At 37.5% G+C, this 17,868-nt stretch overlaps 2 protein-coding genes and 1 long non-coding RNA gene across 3 annotated transcripts; 1 reads left to right on the top strand and 2 right to left on the bottom strand.

Moving 5' to 3' along the window:
- The first annotated feature begins 1,921 nt into the window (after positions 1-1,921).
- Positions 1,922-9,631, top strand: LOC136676828 (alpha-L-iduronidase-like). Its single transcript, XM_066654076.1, has 14 exons — positions 1,922-2,239; positions 2,610-2,750; positions 3,227-3,309; positions 4,100-4,207; positions 4,436-4,531; positions 4,669-4,871; positions 5,273-5,452; positions 5,823-6,039; positions 6,542-6,748; positions 7,167-7,288; positions 7,762-7,887; positions 8,070-8,146; positions 9,028-9,128; positions 9,494-9,631. Exons 1-14 carry the CDS (start codon positions 2,079-2,081, stop codon positions 9,592-9,594), a joined length of 1,923 nt encoding a protein of 640 aa, XP_066510173.1. The 5' UTR covers positions 1,922-2,078; the 3' UTR covers positions 9,595-9,631.
- Positions 9,632-9,733: 102 nt separating this feature from the next.
- On the bottom strand, positions 9,734-12,361 carry LOC136676829 (uncharacterized). Its single transcript, XR_010796323.1, has 4 exons — positions 12,214-12,361; positions 11,569-11,623; positions 11,024-11,122; positions 9,734-10,369 (listed from the first exon to the last, which is right to left on the bottom strand). It is a non-coding gene; the product is annotated as an uncharacterized lncRNA (long non-coding RNA).
- Positions 12,362-13,669: 1,308 nt separating this feature from the next.
- On the bottom strand, positions 13,670-17,868 carry LOC136677493 (potassium voltage-gated channel subfamily V member 2-like). Its single transcript, XM_066655056.1, has 2 exons — positions 16,606-17,868; positions 13,670-14,270 (listed from the first exon to the last, which is right to left on the bottom strand). Exons 1-2 carry the CDS (start codon positions 17,866-17,868, stop codon positions 14,013-14,015), a joined length of 1,521 nt encoding a protein of 506 aa, XP_066511153.1. The 3' UTR covers positions 13,670-14,012.

The following is a 17,868-nucleotide window of genomic DNA, read 5'->3' as shown; positions in this document are numbered from 1 at the left end:
TTAATCATGTCACCTGTATATGAATATAAAACGCACAATAAGTGAATGAGGGTGCATAAGTACCTGAGATGCTTATTATTTTGCACAATACCGGCCTTAAGATTCTTACCATTCTGACGGGCAAACCATGAGCTCACATGTTCCACCAATAGAACATAGTGCTAAATTATACATCAATGACACATCAAGTTCAAATCTAAACATTTCATAGAATTTGCTAAATTTAAAAATATATTTGTGAATTGTTGAGTGAAGACCATACATATTGAGATAGTGGATGTTTTTGATCTCAGGTCAGACTGAGCTCCCTGGAACTGTGCAGTGAAATCTGGTAAACTGTATTAATCTGGTTTGGTCTGATCTCTTCTGGAAATGAAACATTCTGTGACTGATCTCAGCCTTGAGTTTAAAGGGAGTTTGGTAATTTGGTAAACTTGCAGACACCAATAATGTGGGAATTCAGAACTTCAAAGTTGCCCTACAGAAAAACATTAAATGAGATTTAAAGCTTGCCAATGCTCCATTGGTAAAACGGCCCAAAGGAGAGCATTGAGTAAGCCCCTTAGTTTGTGTGTTCTCTGGAGTGAAGGAAGAAATATGGACTAATTGTTTGTGTACCCTTGGGCAGTTGTGTATTGCAGCAGGAAAATGCTGAAGGCAGTTGTGGGAGCAACATTCGATTTGATTAAGTTCTGAGGGTTGAGCATCAGCTGACACATTTATCTTCATATTTGGGCCATAGATACATTTCACTGTAATATTGGATTTATCTCGAGCTTAATATCGATCAAGTTCAATAACTCAATGTAGTGTTTATCATAAATGTTTTCATGGTTAACTTAATAATGTATAAGTGTTATTTATTTATTTCAGTAGTTATATATTTTGTAAATGCGGAGGAGAGCCAGTGTCTGACTGGATGTTTCATTGGCTGATCTGCCCTTTAAGTCAGTCGTCTATGAAATGGGCAGAGTTTCAGGAAACACTTTCAGACCTTGATGAAGTCAAGACCAGCCTTGATTTACACCACAGTAACATTTCATAATATTTATTATTTCAATTTGCAAATGTTACCCCCGCAACCCTTATAACAACTACTGCAACTACAGGCTCCCCACTGCTGCCTTCACGCCTCTGATCATCTTCAGAGAGCATGGCCCAGCTGCTAATATTCCACCACAGAGTCCATGACAAACATGCAACTTTTAACATGCAAGTTTTGTTAATATTGAGATATGATTTTGCTTTTGTTACCCTAAGGCCCAAGTATGTTTATTCTTCCTCTGTATTTCTGCTAATGCTGGGTATAACAGAATTTGAAAGTCTTCACTGTTTGGAAAGGTGGTGTAAACTAGTACCTCATGACAGTTTCTGTCTTTTTTTGTTGCAGTTTTATAAAGATTTCTATTAGAGATTTTGGCTTTATTCCTTTAGTTGTTGTTTTTAAAGAACAATATATTGATGATGGTTATGAAGTAATACTTTTTCTGTTATTTGTAATATCAACTATATATATAATCTGTTTCCGTTCTGAATATGTTTAGCCTTTTATGTGGTTTCAGCCACATAAAAATGAGTGAAGATGAGGATTAGCTCTGGCTCACAAACACCACTCCAGATCAGGCCAAAGGTTTTGGATGGCGTTATCGGTCCAGAGAGCACAGGGCCCGGCCATGAGCAGCATTGTTTCAGCCAGTGCTTACCACTTGGCTTGGGGACCTTAAACCCATGCTTCTGTTCTAGTTAAGATTAAACACTCTTTGCGTGCCCACAATGAGTGTATATTAAATGATCTAATCTCAACCTTTGTAAGAGGTGTACGAACGCTTTAGGACACTGTAGTGTCAGTGGGTCGCTCCTGCCTCCGCTCAGCAGGCGGCGCTCTTTCACACGAATACTTCCTCAAAGCTTTGAAAACAGAAGTTGAACTGCAGCAGTAAACTTAATAAAAACGTTTTCAGAGGGGGAAAGTATTATTTTAATTACTGGTTTTCTGCAATCTAGTATTATGTCTGGAAATTCTATTCCTTAGAAGACAGCTTTATCGGCGGGTTTTATATCAGGAATTTAGCAGAAATATGAAGAAAATGTGGAACATAAAGATAAACCGCGCCGTTTCCACACAGAACCTGCTTCTAATCCTGAGTTTAATAAACCCGAGCTCGTCTCTGGAGATTTTAGTTAACGCTGATAAACAAATCAGAAACATCTCTCACTTCTGGAGGAGCACTGGATTCTGGTCAGAACCCTTATTTTATGTGAACGCAAAGAAAAACCTCACAAAAATGGCATTTTAATTTAAATAAATCCAGTTTGAACCACTAAAAACTGAAAAACATTACCATCACACCATCACATGCGATAATACACTTTCTCGTTACATGGTAGTATATGGTTGTCCTATGAACAGTCTTTGTAATTAAAATGAGTAATATTAAAATAATATTAATAATACCATGTATCACATTTCATGTTTTAATGCATGAATGTATATGAGTAATTTTATGAATGTGTTACTATCTAGTGTCATTTCTTTAATTGTGATATTTGATGTATCTAGAGGTGAGGTTGAATATTATATGTTTTGATATATTTTTGTCCCTCTGTAGCCCCCCAGAGCTGCACACAGACGCCCACATTTATGACTTGAGCAAAGACCAGCAGCTGAACTTGGCTCTGATAGGCTCCACTCCTCACAGTGGACTACAGCAAGTTCGGATTCACTGGATGCTAGAGCTCATATCAGCACAGTAAGAAACAGCAAAGTCAAAGCAGAATCTATAACAGCCGTGCAAGACCTCATAAAGCTTTCAGCACTTAAGGCTTTCAGCTCGGACTGAAAGGAGACAATTTCAGTTTATATCTGAACAATCCAACTATTTGTGTCCATCATATCACTGTAAGATGAACCACACAACTCGGAGGCAACTTCCTCTTTGAGGAATTCTGTGGTGTGTTCTCCCCATGTCTGCGTGGGTGTTCTCCAGGCATGTTTACCCTCCCCAGTCCAAAAACACACATTGGTAGGTGGATTGGCGACTCCAAAGTGACCATAGGTGTGAATGTATGAGTGTGTGTTGTCCTGCGAAGGACTGGAGCCTCCTCCAAAGTGTTCCCACCTTGCGCCCAGTAATTCGAACCAACTGTGACCCTGAACTGGATAAGATGTTACAGACAATGAGTGACATTTAACTTTTGAAAAGTTGTATTTATTATATTATTACAGGATTATTAATGGAGAGTACCACTATAACTTCACCTACCTGGATCAGCTGATTGACCTGCTTCATCAGAATGGACTCAAACCTGGTGAGAATCCTGCACATCAAGTAACAGATTGATTGATTGATTCATGGTTTGAATTACGTGGGGGATTGGGGATTTGTCCCTACTAATTATTCTATAAATATCTTAAAAATATTGCTATATATTTCCCATATTCATGGATGCAAGAATACTGTAATACTGTAATTTAGACACTCCTAAGCCATACCATATTTCGTCTTGTCTGTCTGCCTCAATCATTGTAAGGAGCTAAATATCTTGCTTGTTTAAAACATTTTACTTTATTGCGTTTTGAATTTCTGAATTGGATTCTGTCAACTGCATTTGAATGAATGCTATAATTACATAGATTCTAACTGCCTTTAGTTGCAGTTTCTCTAACTGACTTTAGCTGATTGTCTGCTCGTGCATTTACAGTGTTGCCTGGAATTTCATTAGTAATATAAACAAAAATTTGGGTGGTTTAGTGAACAATATTCATCCATGTGTGTTCAACGCTTAGTAAATGTATTAGTTAAAATGTGTGACTACTTTCTTGAGCTCCAATTATATTTAATCACAGAGTCAGTAAAGTCAGAGTCACTGTACTGGTTTTTGCTTTACCTCCTGAAGAATATTTGATTATTGATTGTTTGATTAAGGAATTAAGGAAAAAAATAAATCTATTTTAAGTATTACTTAATAAATTAAAACATTTAATCAGTAGAAATATAACATACATAATGTAAATGTATGCAAATAGTTTCTTCTTGTGAAAGCAGTTAATAGCAGTAAATAGCAGTTAATGATGGTTCATTTTGAGTGTGTTTTTTAGGGTTTGAGCTGATGGGAAGTGTTAATAATGCATTCAATGATTTTGAGAATAAGAGTCAAGTGCTGGAGTGGAGGCGGCTCGTTTATCTCATCGCCAAGAGGTACACAGGTGAGTTTAACTCTCTGAGATAACTTTGAGATGATGATAATGATAACGATCGTGAGATTTTGAAGATTAGATAATGAAGGAGATGACTGACATATCGGAAATTATTCTGAGATGACGGATAAATCTGACATCATTCTGGGAGGTGAGAAGTGATTGATTAAAAATAATTTGTGTGTGTGTGTGTGTGTGTGTGTGTGTGTGTGTGTGTGTGTGTGTGTGTGAGTTTAGAAAAGTATGGTCTTGGTGTTGTCTCACAGTGGAACTTTGAGACATGGAATGAACCAAACAATCATGACTTTGACAATGTCTCCATGACGATACAAGGTAAAATCATTGTATATATATATATATATATATATATTAATTTATCACAACACAGAGTTATAATTACACATACACAAAGTATACATTTCATTATTATGACTTTTATTAAGGAATGTGTATTTTGTGTGTTCCTGCAGGTTTTCTGAACTACTATGATGCATGTTCAGAGGGTCTGAGAGCAGTCAGCAGTGAGTTAAAGTTTGGGGGCCCGGGTGATGCCTGTAGAGACCCCCCCCATTCTCCGTATTGCTGGGCTTTACTACAGCACTGCTATAATGGAACAAACTTCTTCACCTCTGAGACAGGGGTCAGACTCGACTACATAGCCCTGCACAAGAAGGTACTGCTCCAAAATGTTCTGTTTGTGCAGTCCTTTCTACCTCTGTAGAGTAACTAAAATATTTATGTTTGTGATTATTTATTATTTGCACATTATCTCTCTAAACATGCACCACATATGATATAAATCAAATTGCTTTGACATCTGAAATGAACCAATGTAAATTCCATAGTGCAGGTCCTCTACACGGTCTCAGGCATGATTAAATACATTTATCACATATTTCTAGGCAAAAATTTTAAAATGTGAAAAGTTGGGAAAATGACTGATTGTTGCTTTAGTGAGGACGGCTGATTTTTTGGCTGATTTCTGCTTTTATTTATTTGATGTTTTGTAAAGTAGCCTGGTGTTCATTTAAAGATTCAGATTGTATAGGACATGTTATAATGTCTGTTTTGCAGGGAGTAAACAGCACATTGCTGATCCTGCAGGAGGAAGTAGGTACGATGCTGGAGATCCAGCGGCTTTTTCCTAGTTATCTCTCTCTCCCTGTTTATAACGATGAGGCAGACCCTCTGGTCGGCTGGAACAGACCACTCACCTGGAGGGCACAGGTTACCTACGCTGCCATGGTGGTTAAGGTGAGAAAATACATACACACACACACACACACCACACACACACACACACCACAACCCCCCCCCCCCCTGCTTTTTTATCTTACTAGGGCCTGAGTATTTATATTTTCCAGGCAGATCAGTGAAGGTTTGAAAAATATTTTCATGATGCAATTTTCTAATACACACATAGAGAAACAAACTCACACACATACAGACATTTACGCACACATTATGTGGAGGAGGGAGGAAAACAGACATGGCCAGTCAGAATGGAAGTAAAATCATTGAGAAGCACCCTGTGTACATTTGTTCCTCTCTGAACAATTGTTTATATAATACCCTATGTGTATTTTATTTGGGCAACTTATTAAATGGTTTATGTTTCCTGCAGGTAATCTCTCAGCATCAGGACCTGCTCATCGGCAACGAGAACAACACAATTAATTACACCCTGCTTAGCAATGACAATGCCTTCATTAGTTACTACCCGCACCAGTTTACCCAGCGCACACTAACTGCCCGCTTCCAGATCAACAACACACACCCACCTTATGTCCAGCTTCTGCGCAAACCCGTCCTAACAGTGATGGGCCTGCTTTCCTTGTTAGGTACACCACTTTCACTCTAATCATTAGAAGTTGAGTATTAGTAAAAATTGAGTGTGGACCCAAAATATAAGCAACAAATCAAAGCTTCTATCCTACTCTTTAAAATGTATATTTTTTTCATTCATAATTAGTATTTTGGTTATACTTTCCATAAAATAAAGTTGGAAAGTGTCAGTTTTGTTCATTCTGTGGTATCCAGGTATAATCAGTCACGCTTCTTCTGGTTAATTGGTCTTCAGGAGTTCATTATAGACAATAATTTAGGCTTCAGGTTGCTGCTATTACTGTTTTATAGCTCAATTGTGTGGACAGTGCTTGATTTAGACAAGTTAGTCAATGTGAACTGGAAAATGATACACATTTGACTCAACTAAGTTCCACTTTGATTAAAAAATGTTTTTTTTGCAGAGATTCTTACACATCCAGATCAATAGTATATATAGTGTTTATACAATTAGTATCTATAAAAGCATGTTGTGTGTGTGTGTGTGTGTGCATGCAGGTGAAAAGCAGGTGGAGACTCAGGTGTTTGGAGGTTCTCATGTGAACAATACTGTGGGTATTTTGTCCAGTGTCCATTTCCCCCAGAGTTCACACACAGCGGACAGCTGGCAGAACACCATTCTGATTTATAACAGCAGAGACAACCTCACCTCCAACTACTCAGACATCATTACCCTGCACATCACTGGAGTTCCTAAACACCCTGGTCAGTAACTAAACACTCTCCAGTCGGTAACAACACACACACTCAACACAGATAAATTACTAACACACGCTGGTCTGTCAGTATATATACAAACACATGCACACACATACACATACCTCAGTCACTAACATGGGTCAACCATTTAAAAAATAAATTGTTCAACTTTAACAAAATTGTGACTATAGTACAGAAATAGTCTTCTTGTAAATAGTTCAAATATTCCTTATAAGTACTGTCCATTTTAAAATATTTAATAGAAACTACTGTCAGTTGGACATCTGGATATATCTTATCATAGTAAAGTCGGCTAGCATATAAAGCCCCCTAGCATTGGGCTGTGGAGCAGTATCACTGCATTCTCTTTTAAAAATGTGTGTATATATATATATATATAAACATCACCTTCTTTGTTCTGTAGATCTGATGTATGTAACCCACTATATGGACAATAATGTGAGTAATCCGTATGAACTGTGGAGGCAGATGGGCAGCCCAGATTACCCAACATTACAGCAGTTTACACAGCTTAGGAGCCAAGAGGTAATTCAAACTCAGCCTCACATACAAACGCAAATAAATCAAATATTAAAATAATTTATAAAAAGTGCTTGTTCCTAAAAATAATTTTCATGCATCAAATTAAAAATATTTTGTTTGTTTTGTTTGGGTGGGGTGCCACTAATGCTAATCTTCTTTTTGTTCATTCTGATATTGCCCTAAGTGATGCGTTCACAGAGAACATAGTGAATATCTTTTTTTTTTTTGATCAAGGTTTATTTATTGTGTTTTCATATTGTATCATATTCCCCATCCCTCACCATATCAGACAAATATTTTTTGGAATTATTCTGTTTACATTTCATTTTGTTGTTTGTATATTGCCTTATTGGTAACAAATAAATTCAAAGGATTAAAAAAATGTGACCCAACACTAGCAGTCTGTGGAAGAGCAGTAATCCTCATTTAAACATTACACTAATCCACCTATGATTTACGGAGTGTTTTGTGTTCAGGATGCACAAAGGGAAGGTCCTCTACCATTTCCAGCTCAGAGTGTTTTAACTCTAAAAGTAAAACTCCCCATTCCCTCCATCTTCCTCATCCATCTGTGTGCTCGAGCTACACTTTCACCTGGCCAGGTAAGCTTACACACACACACCCATATGTAAAGGTCAAAATTGTAGAAGCAAACATTATAGTGATGTATTATAATACAGACACATGTTTTAGTAGCCATCAAAAGTTAGTAGTTAAAGTTTTTTTAAATCCAATGGAATTAAAAAAATTAAAAAACCCACTAAATTTAAATGTGTGTGTGTAGGTGAATGGCCTCCGTTTCATCTCCATCACCAAAGGGCAGGTCCTTGTTCTATGGAAGGATCACTGCATCGGCACAAAGTAAGAACTCTCTCTCTCTCTCTCTCTCTCTATATATATATATATATATATATGTATATATATATATATATATATAAAATCCTACAATAACCTACAATAAAGAGTCCATCTCTTGCTGTGCCTGTCCTGTCGTTTGCCTTTCACCCTGTTATTTAGTGGTCAGGACACCCCAAGAACCACACAGAGCAGGTATGATTTGGATGGTGGATCATTTTCAGAGCTGCAGTAACACAGATGTGGTGGAGTTGTGTTAAGTGTGCGTTGCACTGAAACGAGTGGATCACACAGCAGTGCTGCTCGAGTTTTCAAAGCCCTCATTCTCACCACTGGTCTAAGAATAGTCCAACAACCAAAAATACCCAACTAGCATCTTCCTGTGTCCACTGTTGAAGGACTACAAGATGACACACACAATGTTTGGAGCAACAGATAAGCTTGTGTCTCTGACTTTACTACAAAGTGGACAGAGGTAGGACAGAGTGAACAGCGTTTAAAAATTCGAGCAACACTGTTGTGTCTGATCCACTCATACTAGCACAGTACACACTAACACACCAAGGCAATGTCAGTGTCAGTGCAGTGCTGAGGATGATACACCACCCAAATCATTCCTGAAGAATGGGAAAAAGGGAGGAAATAAAGTAAACAGAGTGAAAGATGGATGACAGTTTGTTATTATAGAAATTCAGCATGCCTCTGTCTGGTTAGAGAATGGAGCATGAGTGTAAAAACAAGGAAGTGGTCATAATATTATGGCTGACCGGTTTTATGTGTGTGTGTGTGTGTGTGTGTGTATATATATATATATATATATATATATATATATACACACACACACATACAAAAATATATTGAATGATTGAATGTGATTTTATTCTTAGGTGTATAAAGACATATGAAGTGGAGTTTTCTAAAGATGAAACCAGCTTTCACAGGATCAACTTAAGAGACACCGTTTTCACTTCATACACCTTTTCACCAGGTAAAAATAATTATACACATGCATTTGCATTAGTGTTTTGAAACAAATTATACATATAATTTTAGCAAATATATGAAGCAGCTATTATCTTGTGGTCTATGTGTCAGAGATTCTCTATTATTATTAATTTACCCATGCTAAAATGGCCAACCCATTGTTGGGAGCGAGCTCTATGCAGCATGGGGTTCATTCAGATATAGCAAAGCAGTTTTTATTTTTCATCTCTCCTCAGATTCTAATTTGTAGAAAAATTATTTTTAAAAAAATCACTTGTGAGGAGGGGGATGACACACTGCTACCATAAAGAAACAATCGAGTTTGTCCTGCAGTGTGAAGTATTGACCTGTTCTGTTCGTTTTCTTTAGAGAATGGAGAGGTGTGTGGATACTACAGAGTAAGGGCAGTGGATTACTGGAACAGAGTAGGAGAATATTCTTTAATGGAGAAATACTCAGAGCCCTGCTGACACCCCTCCATACAAGGCAAGGTACAGGGCAAGGAGGATTTTTAAAATGTTCAGCACACCCCCACACATATACAAAGAGGTTCTGGGATCTAACAAACAAACGTAATTTAATTCAGTTTCAATAAAACATAACTAAAACTCAAGAGTATGAACATTTATTTATAAATACTTTGTCAAACAAACAGTGCCAGTACTCAACACCTCAGGTTTGGATAAGTGAACAAACAGTGAACTGGTATCTGCTGGACAAGAATTATTTACCTTCATTTTTGGGCAGAATTTACTTGTGGATACTAGTGGTTCTCAAATGTCTTAAATGTTCAAATGTCTGATCTACACTGGGAATGACTACAGAGAGTCTTGTGTGAGGGTAATCATCAGGAGTGAGATTTGGAATGAGTGTAGTTGAAAAACTGAATGGCTTGTTCATTTCAATTCAGGAACTGATACATTCTACAGAAAATGGCCATTTTAGATAAGTTCAGTTTTATTGTCTTTGTAGGTATTACAACGTATACACAGTAATTGGACTGAACTGAGAGATAACCTCTTTTCCATTAGATGACTTAGAATGGATAAATGCTACAAAAACTGGCCATTTTCCATCACTGAACTGAGTTCCAGTGAAATGTGGTTTGTCCAGTGCTGCTGGTGGTGCAGGGAAGGCAGAGGATTAATGAAATTGGCAGAAACCTCCCAGAGATTAGAGAGACCCCCATAACGGGTCCATTACAGAATCTGTACACAGCTCACTTCAGGATGGTATCCTCGCTCGCTGAAAACAGAGAGAAACAAGAGTTCAATTGAGGAAGACAGTTACATACCCATTTTATATCAGATCATACTTAAATTACATTTAACAAATCTGCATAGGATATTTTTAGGCATTAATTTGACCTAAAATCAAATCTAAAGTAACCCAAGACTTAAGAAATGTGCTTTATTACATACTCAGAGCTAAAAATTATAATATATGTAAATGTAACTAAACAAATTTAAGCACAATGTCTTGCTACTTAATGTTTCTACCCATGTGCATTTAAAACTATACAGTACTGTGCACAAGTCTTAGGCACCAGTAAGCATGGTGCTTGTATAAAGTCATAATTACAGTAAATACAAAAAAATAATAATAATACAAACCAAATTTTTTCTATAAAGTAGTAGGTGTGAGTGAGTTTGAAGAACAATGTTTTGTTCAGATTCTCCTTGACTGCATGAATTTATTAAATCAAAAGCACGCAATGATTTTAACTAATTTATTAAACGCTAAAACTAGGTGTTGGACGATAACCTCAAATAATACGGACTGCCACAAGGAGAGATTTGACGGTTTAAACAGGTTGAGGTTTGATCCAAATCTAAATCTACAGTGGAATAAGACCCTGATGCAAAACAAATACAATTTCAGTGGTTAACAATCTCTCACCCTCTGCCAGCTGCTTTGCAATTCGTTCTTTTTCCTCCCTCACTTTCCTCTCCTCCTCCTCAATCCTCTTCTCCTCCTCAGCGATAGGTTTCAGGTAATCTGTAAAATAATATGATTTTTTTTTTTTTTTATTCACAAAGCAATCTCAGACATAACCAATAAATGACTATATGACATAAAATACCAAAATACTGTCTATGTTCAATTTAAAAAAAAAAAAACCTCCCAAAAGAGCAAATTTACAGAAGGAAAAAACCTTTTAAAAAAACTCGTAAAAAGATTAAGCAGCATCAATAAATATTTGAATCTTTCACCCTGAAATATTTTCACAGCTGTAAGTGTAATAATAAACTTTATAATAATAATAATAATTTACTGAGCAGGTTCTTTTACAGTTACATAGTAATACTGAGAAATAAAAGAATAATAAACAAAAAATATTAACTAATTACTATAGTTTTTAAATAACATTCATTTATATTTTTCATTTAAAATTTAAATCTTTCTCAAAACAATGAAATGGTAGAATTTTATCAGAAATTCACCATATCTCTTTTTGCCATAGATGATCCCTACGATCAGTGCAGAATATCTGGCAGTCTGTAAAGATAAGAATGCTTCAATTATTCGCTGAAAAACAAGCCTTCATACATAATTACACTTAAACCATAAGCTACAGCCTAAATACTTATAGAAAAATAACTTTTATTCATCTTTATACTCTTTCCTTCATTGACTGTAAAATTAGATTACAGGAAAGAGGACCGTGACCTTAACTTATCTGATTAACCTTCTCTTAATTTTAGCCAAAAACTAAAAACGTAATTAAAACAAACTAGTCCAATTTCCTTTATATAATAAAGGACATCCAATTAGTTTATTTTTTCATGTAGGAACTTTAATAAGCTGTTTCAACTAGTAGAGTTTTACGACCTTTTCTTTTAAAATCTGTGTAAATTCCCAGTGTAAATCTCTTGACAGAGTTTATTAATGACCTAATAAATGTGGAGATGAACTAATGTCTAATGTGACTGTGATTTACTTTAAAAAATTATTTCAGTAGTTAGCTTTAGCCGTTAGCATCTAGCTATCACTGAGAAGACAACTGGAAAGAAAAGTGTTTATCAGAATAACTCAGTTCCCTACAAATACTCTGATATAATCAGAGACAGACACAGAAGGACAAGCACCTTGATAAGAGGAGAAACCTGCACCGGAGGAACCATTTTATCCGCTTTAACTCCACAGCGCGCAGAAGGTCAAACAGAACCGCCGCAGACACACAGCGCCTCGGCCACAGAGAGCAGAACACACCGCGCCACCTACAGCTCCGGAGGGTTTAATAAACAGACATTTTAAACGTCTTCTACCTTCAGTATTAAAGGACAGATACATTACGACCCCGAAAGATGTAATAAACACAGCGGTGTTAAAAAGTAATCATATTTACACAGAGGTTTAATTATGGATTCTAATGATAGTGTTTTTCTTAGATAACAAAACTGTGTTATTATAATAAACTACTTAAACATTGTTTTTTTTTTCTGTCCAAGACCCTAAAAACGCCATGGACCTAAATCAGTGGGCCATGCCTAAATTCATGACAACATACTGAGGTTTTTACCAGCCATCATGTTAAACATGGGAACTGCAATTTTAATTGTAAATACCTCTTTAAAGCACATTCTGTAGAACTTGTTTCAGTCTCTTACGTTACTTTTAAGCATCTCTCCAGTGCTCACTGTCTGCAGTCGAAACCAGGGTCCCATGGCTCTCCATGTCTGGCACGGGAGAAGGAGGAGCAGGATGTGATGCTACACTGAACTTTCTCAGATCAGCTCCCCAGGTTTTCATCTGCCTTGCTCAGATGCAGCTGTCCATGTTCAGCATAAGGCTAATAAGTGATGGCTAATATTTAAAGGGGATGTGTTAATGAAAGGTCTGTGTCATGCTTTGGTCAATATACCACAGACCACAGGGATAAAAAAAAAATACAACACTTCTTATCCTTCGTTAACAGCCCTGGTCAGAACTGCTGGTACCAGAGCATTTTAAGAACATGTCGTGTTTACGTTCAAGTACGAGGAGTGAGGTATGAGAAAGTGAAAAACTGCTTTTAGTTTCCTTTTTGTTTTGCTCTATTTCTTTTCCTTTTTTGTTTTGCTCTATTTCTTTTCCTTTTTTGTTCACCATATTTTGTCAGAACACATTTATCTGCAGTCGTGCTCATTGTTAGTGTGCTCTTACACAAACATGGGTCCAGCTCTGTGATTGGAGAACTGAGATTGAAATCTGAATGCCTGCTTATAATGAACGAATGGCTCAATTTATCCCAGGTTTTCAGGTTTAGGCAGATCAAAAATTCTTTGTGGGTTGTTATGTTTCACACTTTGTCAGTTGGCAGGCGCTTAAAATGTAATTTAATGTAATTTAAAATCTGTTCTCTCACTCGGTTCCATTCAACCCCTAAATATGCATCATTCAGACACTCAGGTAAAGCCCCAGTCCACTCAAATCAGATTTACAAGCTTCTTAAAGGGACAACACTCACAATATTAAAGGGCAAAGAAAGACAGGCAAATTTAAGAAAAAGAACCATTTTTAATGTTAAGTACCACTGTACATAGGACACTGAGTGTATTAGGATGAAGTATGGCATATATAATATTTTAAGTAGCAATACAAAAGAGAATGGTTTAAAAAATGCCAGCTCAGGTATGTTTCCCATCATTCACTACATTGAATGTGCTTTCAAAATATGGTTAATAAATTTCAAGTGGGTTCCTGGTTAATGCTGATCTGGTGTCAAAACTGAGCTTCATATTTCTCTGAATGGGATTTTTTACCAGTATTTTTAGTAAAGCTTTTCTAAACTAAGAACAGTAGCTATGGAAGGACACATTTGTGGGTGGAGCCTGCAGAGTAGTTTTGACTTCAACCTGAAGTGTTTACTGTTAGTATGAGTTTGTAACATTATTCTTTATGCAGATTATGACCCATCCACACAGCAGACCTCAGCCAGTCGTCTCTTAGCTCTCCTTTTCAGGTGGAGATTTCTCTGGAAGCCAAGCCCAGATGAGCCTTCGTGAGCTTTCAGCTTACTATAATAGTCTGAAAACTTGTTGAAGAGAACAGAAATGGGCAGGCCATTGAGGATGATGCCAAAGGAGATGCAGCCAAAGGCAAATATTCGGCCAAGGAGAGTCTCAGGGTACATGTCCCCATAGCCCACTGTAGATATACTCACCTGCAGGAACACAGAAGTGTCAAATACATTTACTCACACATCAGTGGTTAGACAATTGTGAGCAAAGTTTGAAACACACACACACACACAGTCAGTTTGCATGTTTGGAGCCTTACACGGTGGAGCAATCAGTCATTTTCTCAAATGATTATTCTTCACATTATGAAACAGCAATTATACTGACACTTAGTGGCCTGGATGTATCAGAGACCCTGTACAAAGTCTGTTTTAAACATGGTCAAGCAGGGGACCTGCTCTGTGGAGGCTAAACTGGAGACTCTGGACCTACAAAAAAAATCTTTATTTAATGTTTCTCAATTTTCACCAATATGTTTAATTCAGCAATGGAAAAGAGTTCTCACTAATAATATACAGTTGGTAGCTACATTAGACAAACCTATTTTATACTTCTATTCATTACACTCACAATTGAGTTCCCATTGAAACCTTGTGTCAATGATGTATAATGGTACACAATTTATGTAACGCTATTTTAAATGTAATCTCACTCTCAGAAAAACTGTCCCTGTGGTGGTTCCTTTAGCTTCCACTATGGTGGTACCCTCGGTAGTACATATTCAGTACTTTTAGATAGGGAACATAATTGTACCATATTTTATATTAATTACAGATATTAATATTGCTTTCATTTCCTATGCCCCATGATTTCTCCAGGATTCATATTGTGTTATTTTATTTGACACAGTTCTATAATGAATATTTACAAATATTTACCCCTCAATTATAGACTAACTGCCTGAAGAATCAGACTGAAATCAGAAGCCTGGAGAAAACCAACTCAACAAGCTCAACCCTGAGACCAACCACAGTGTGTTTCATAATGTGGTTCTTTGTAGATGAGTTTAGATCAGACCAGATTAATGTATTTATCCACATTGCACAATCATAGATGTCTCGCCTCAGTTTAACCTCAAAGTAGCACAAATAACTGTGACGTGTTAGTAGTAATTCAAACAGTGAATGAAACCCATACATTGTTTAGTTTAAAATCTCAGATGAATTGTCATTTTAACACATTTGAAACATCCATTATTCAAGAAAGTGTATAGATATTCTGTTCTTGTTTATACTCTCACACATAACGTTCGCCTCAATAGTCTCAATCCTCTTTTAACCTCGTCCTCCTCCTAAGTCTTCACCACTTCATCTAGAGTGGACAAAGTGGATTAAAATCAATTAGCTGTCAACTGAACTGAACTGACCTGGTCCTTGTGCTTCAGTGATGAAATATCTAATCTGCTCTAATATCTGGATAATGAGTCAAAATGGCCATTAAGAAATTTATGTCAAGTTCTTCCAATTTCAGCTTCAAGATACGGATTTAGCAGAAAGAAAATGTAAACTAAAAAGTAGAAACTAAATATAAATCTGGCTTTTCAGTTTTTACTGTGTCCACTTGCTACCTTTAAGTTTCCCAAATCATTTTGCAACCATACCTCTGAGGTTTAGTCTTAGAATTTTTTGTATTTACTGAGGTAAACCCAAACCTATTCCTTGATGTTGGGCTCTGGCGCGGTCTGCCCTTTGTTCTGATAAACGTTAACATTTTTAACTTGTTTTTTTTTTTTGGTGTATAATTTCTTTTCTCAGTGCAGGCTTCTTGACAGCTTGACAGTGCTGCTTATCTGTTAGGAGCAGGTTTGGTGAGACACCATGTCTTACGAAGCTGTTACAGGTCCCTGATTTTGTAATCTGAAGCTTGTACATTTTTCTCACTTTTCTAGACAGCCTAAACCCTGCACTGCAACATTTTGTTCCTCCAACACTGTGTTTACTTAACAGAATGGCACACCTACAGAATGAACAGGTCAAGCACGGCAACTGTGCCTCAACCTATTTAAATACACCTGATCCAGATAATCAAGGCCCTCTATTTAGAGCCAGACATTTCCATCACAAAACCTGTCTATGTTTATCCTGTCGGTAAAAAAACAAACAAACTTGGATTTATCCAGTTTTCACCTCCCGCTAGGATATGTTTATAGTCTGGATTGTGCATATTTAGTTTTAGGTTAATGTAGCTTACAAACAATGAAAGTTTACACCTCAGTAGTTTAGATAGGGATAAATACATTTTGCTCATGTGCTTTCTTACAAACTTTGACCCATTTTACATAACTTGAAACCTGAATTCTCACTGTACTATTATATATTACCATGCAGTGAACACCATAGGAATTGATTGGGTGTAAGCCTGCAGTATTTCCAGCCACAGTAACATTCAGGCACCAAATATACTGTTGATGGTTGACATCAATCAAGGTTAGGGCTTAAACTTTTATCTTTCAGATGTATTCAATTGAAATGTACTTACTGCTGCCCACCACCAGGCATGAGGAATGCTAGTGAAGTTGGTGTTGGGCACATCATGTTCCACAGAGTAAACCATTGCAGAGAATATAAAGATGCCCAAGGCAATGAAGAGGAGCAGACATCCGACCTGTTGGTAGCACTGTCTCAGAGTGAAGCCAAAGGCTCTGAGTCCTGTGGAGTGTCTTGCTAGCTTCAGGATACGAAAGATCCTGAGTAGTCTCATAACTCGCAGCACCTGACCCACACGGCCCACTGTGTTCATATCTGCAGCATGCTTCCCATTTTCGCCACTCTCAAACTGCTCCAGTGCTGCCTGCATGTACTGCGGCAGAATGGCAAACAGGTCCACTATATTTAGTGCACTTTTAGCAAAGTTACACAAGTGAGGTGTTGAGATCAGGCGCAGCAGGTATTCCACTGTGAAAAAGAAGACACAAATGGTCTCTATATGTACTAGGTGAGTCTTCCCACTCAACCTGCCATTGGGTGAAAGATACTCCATCTCTTCTACTGTGTCTAGACTCATGGACACTAGGGATGCTAGTACAAAAATGCTAGAGAACACAGCCATTAGCTTGGCTGGGATAGAGGACATGGGGTTCTCCATCAAGTTCCAGATTTTTCTTCTTGTCTTGCCCAAAACCATCCCTTCAAAATTCTCATCATAATCCTCAGTCTCCAGCTCAGCCTCCAGTTCCTGCTGGACCTTGAGTTGTTCCTCCAGTTCATCATACCGTTCTTCAAAGGCCATGCAGCAGCAGGGGTGTGCTGTTCTGATTTTAACTCCCCAGTATCCAATCTCCTCCAGGAAGCTCCTGGGGCAGAATTCATCTCTAATCCACAACACACCTGTCCTGTAGAAGTTAAACACACTGTTGAAAATGTTCGGGTCCCGGTCGAAGAAATATTCATCGTCCTTTACCACATAGTCATCACAGAGGTCCAGCTTCCCTCCAGGATCTGTGCAGGCAGCTAGACGGCCAATGCGGCTCTTGGGGAACCTTGATGCCATCTTATAGCTGATCTGATATGACTTACCTCCAACGTTGATGTTGAGGATACTATTTCTCTGGGGCGAGGGCAGGTGAGGCTGAGGATCTGGAGTTTTTGCTTCCACCTCATCTTCAACATAAATTACATAAATATCACCCTGTGAGTTCCAGTGCTTTACCACATGGTCCTGGGCAAACGGGAACTGGCTGTCCTTAGACTCTGGTTCTGATGGAATCTTGCAGCTGGGGAAGAGGCTTAGTCTTCGGAACAT

Source organism: Hoplias malabaricus, chromosome X2 (assembly GCF_029633855.1).
Source record: "Hoplias malabaricus isolate fHopMal1 chromosome X2, fHopMal1.hap1, whole genome shotgun sequence".
Taxonomy (NCBI): Eukaryota; Metazoa; Chordata; class Actinopteri; order Characiformes; family Erythrinidae; genus Hoplias; species Hoplias malabaricus.
This window is presented reverse-complemented; position numbering and strand designations above follow the sequence as displayed.

What these genes read in the sequence shown, in the direction of transcription:
- LOC136677493 (XM_066655056.1), bottom strand. Translation starts at nt 17,868, where the DNA reads ATGTTCCGAAGACTAAGCCTCTTCCCCAGCTGCAAGATTCCATCAGAA. An exon ending in ATGCCTGGTGGTGGGCAGCA is followed by an intron (nt 14,271 to 16,605) that starts GTAAGTACATTT and finishes GTGTTCCTGCAG; the next exon opens with GTGAGTATATCTACAGTGGG.
- LOC136676828 (XM_066654076.1), top strand. Translation starts at nt 2,079, where the DNA reads ATGAAGAAAATGTGGAACATAAAGATAAACCGCGCCGTTTCCACACAG. An exon ending in TGGAGGAGCACTGGATTCTG is followed by an intron (nt 2,240 to 2,609) that starts GTCAGAACCCTT and finishes GTCCCTCTGTAG; the next exon opens with CCCCCCAGAGCTGCACACAG. An exon ending in CATCGCCAAGAGGTACACAG is followed by an intron (nt 4,208 to 4,435) that starts GTGAGTTTAACT and finishes GTGTGAGTTTAG; the next exon opens with AAAAGTATGGTCTTGGTGTT.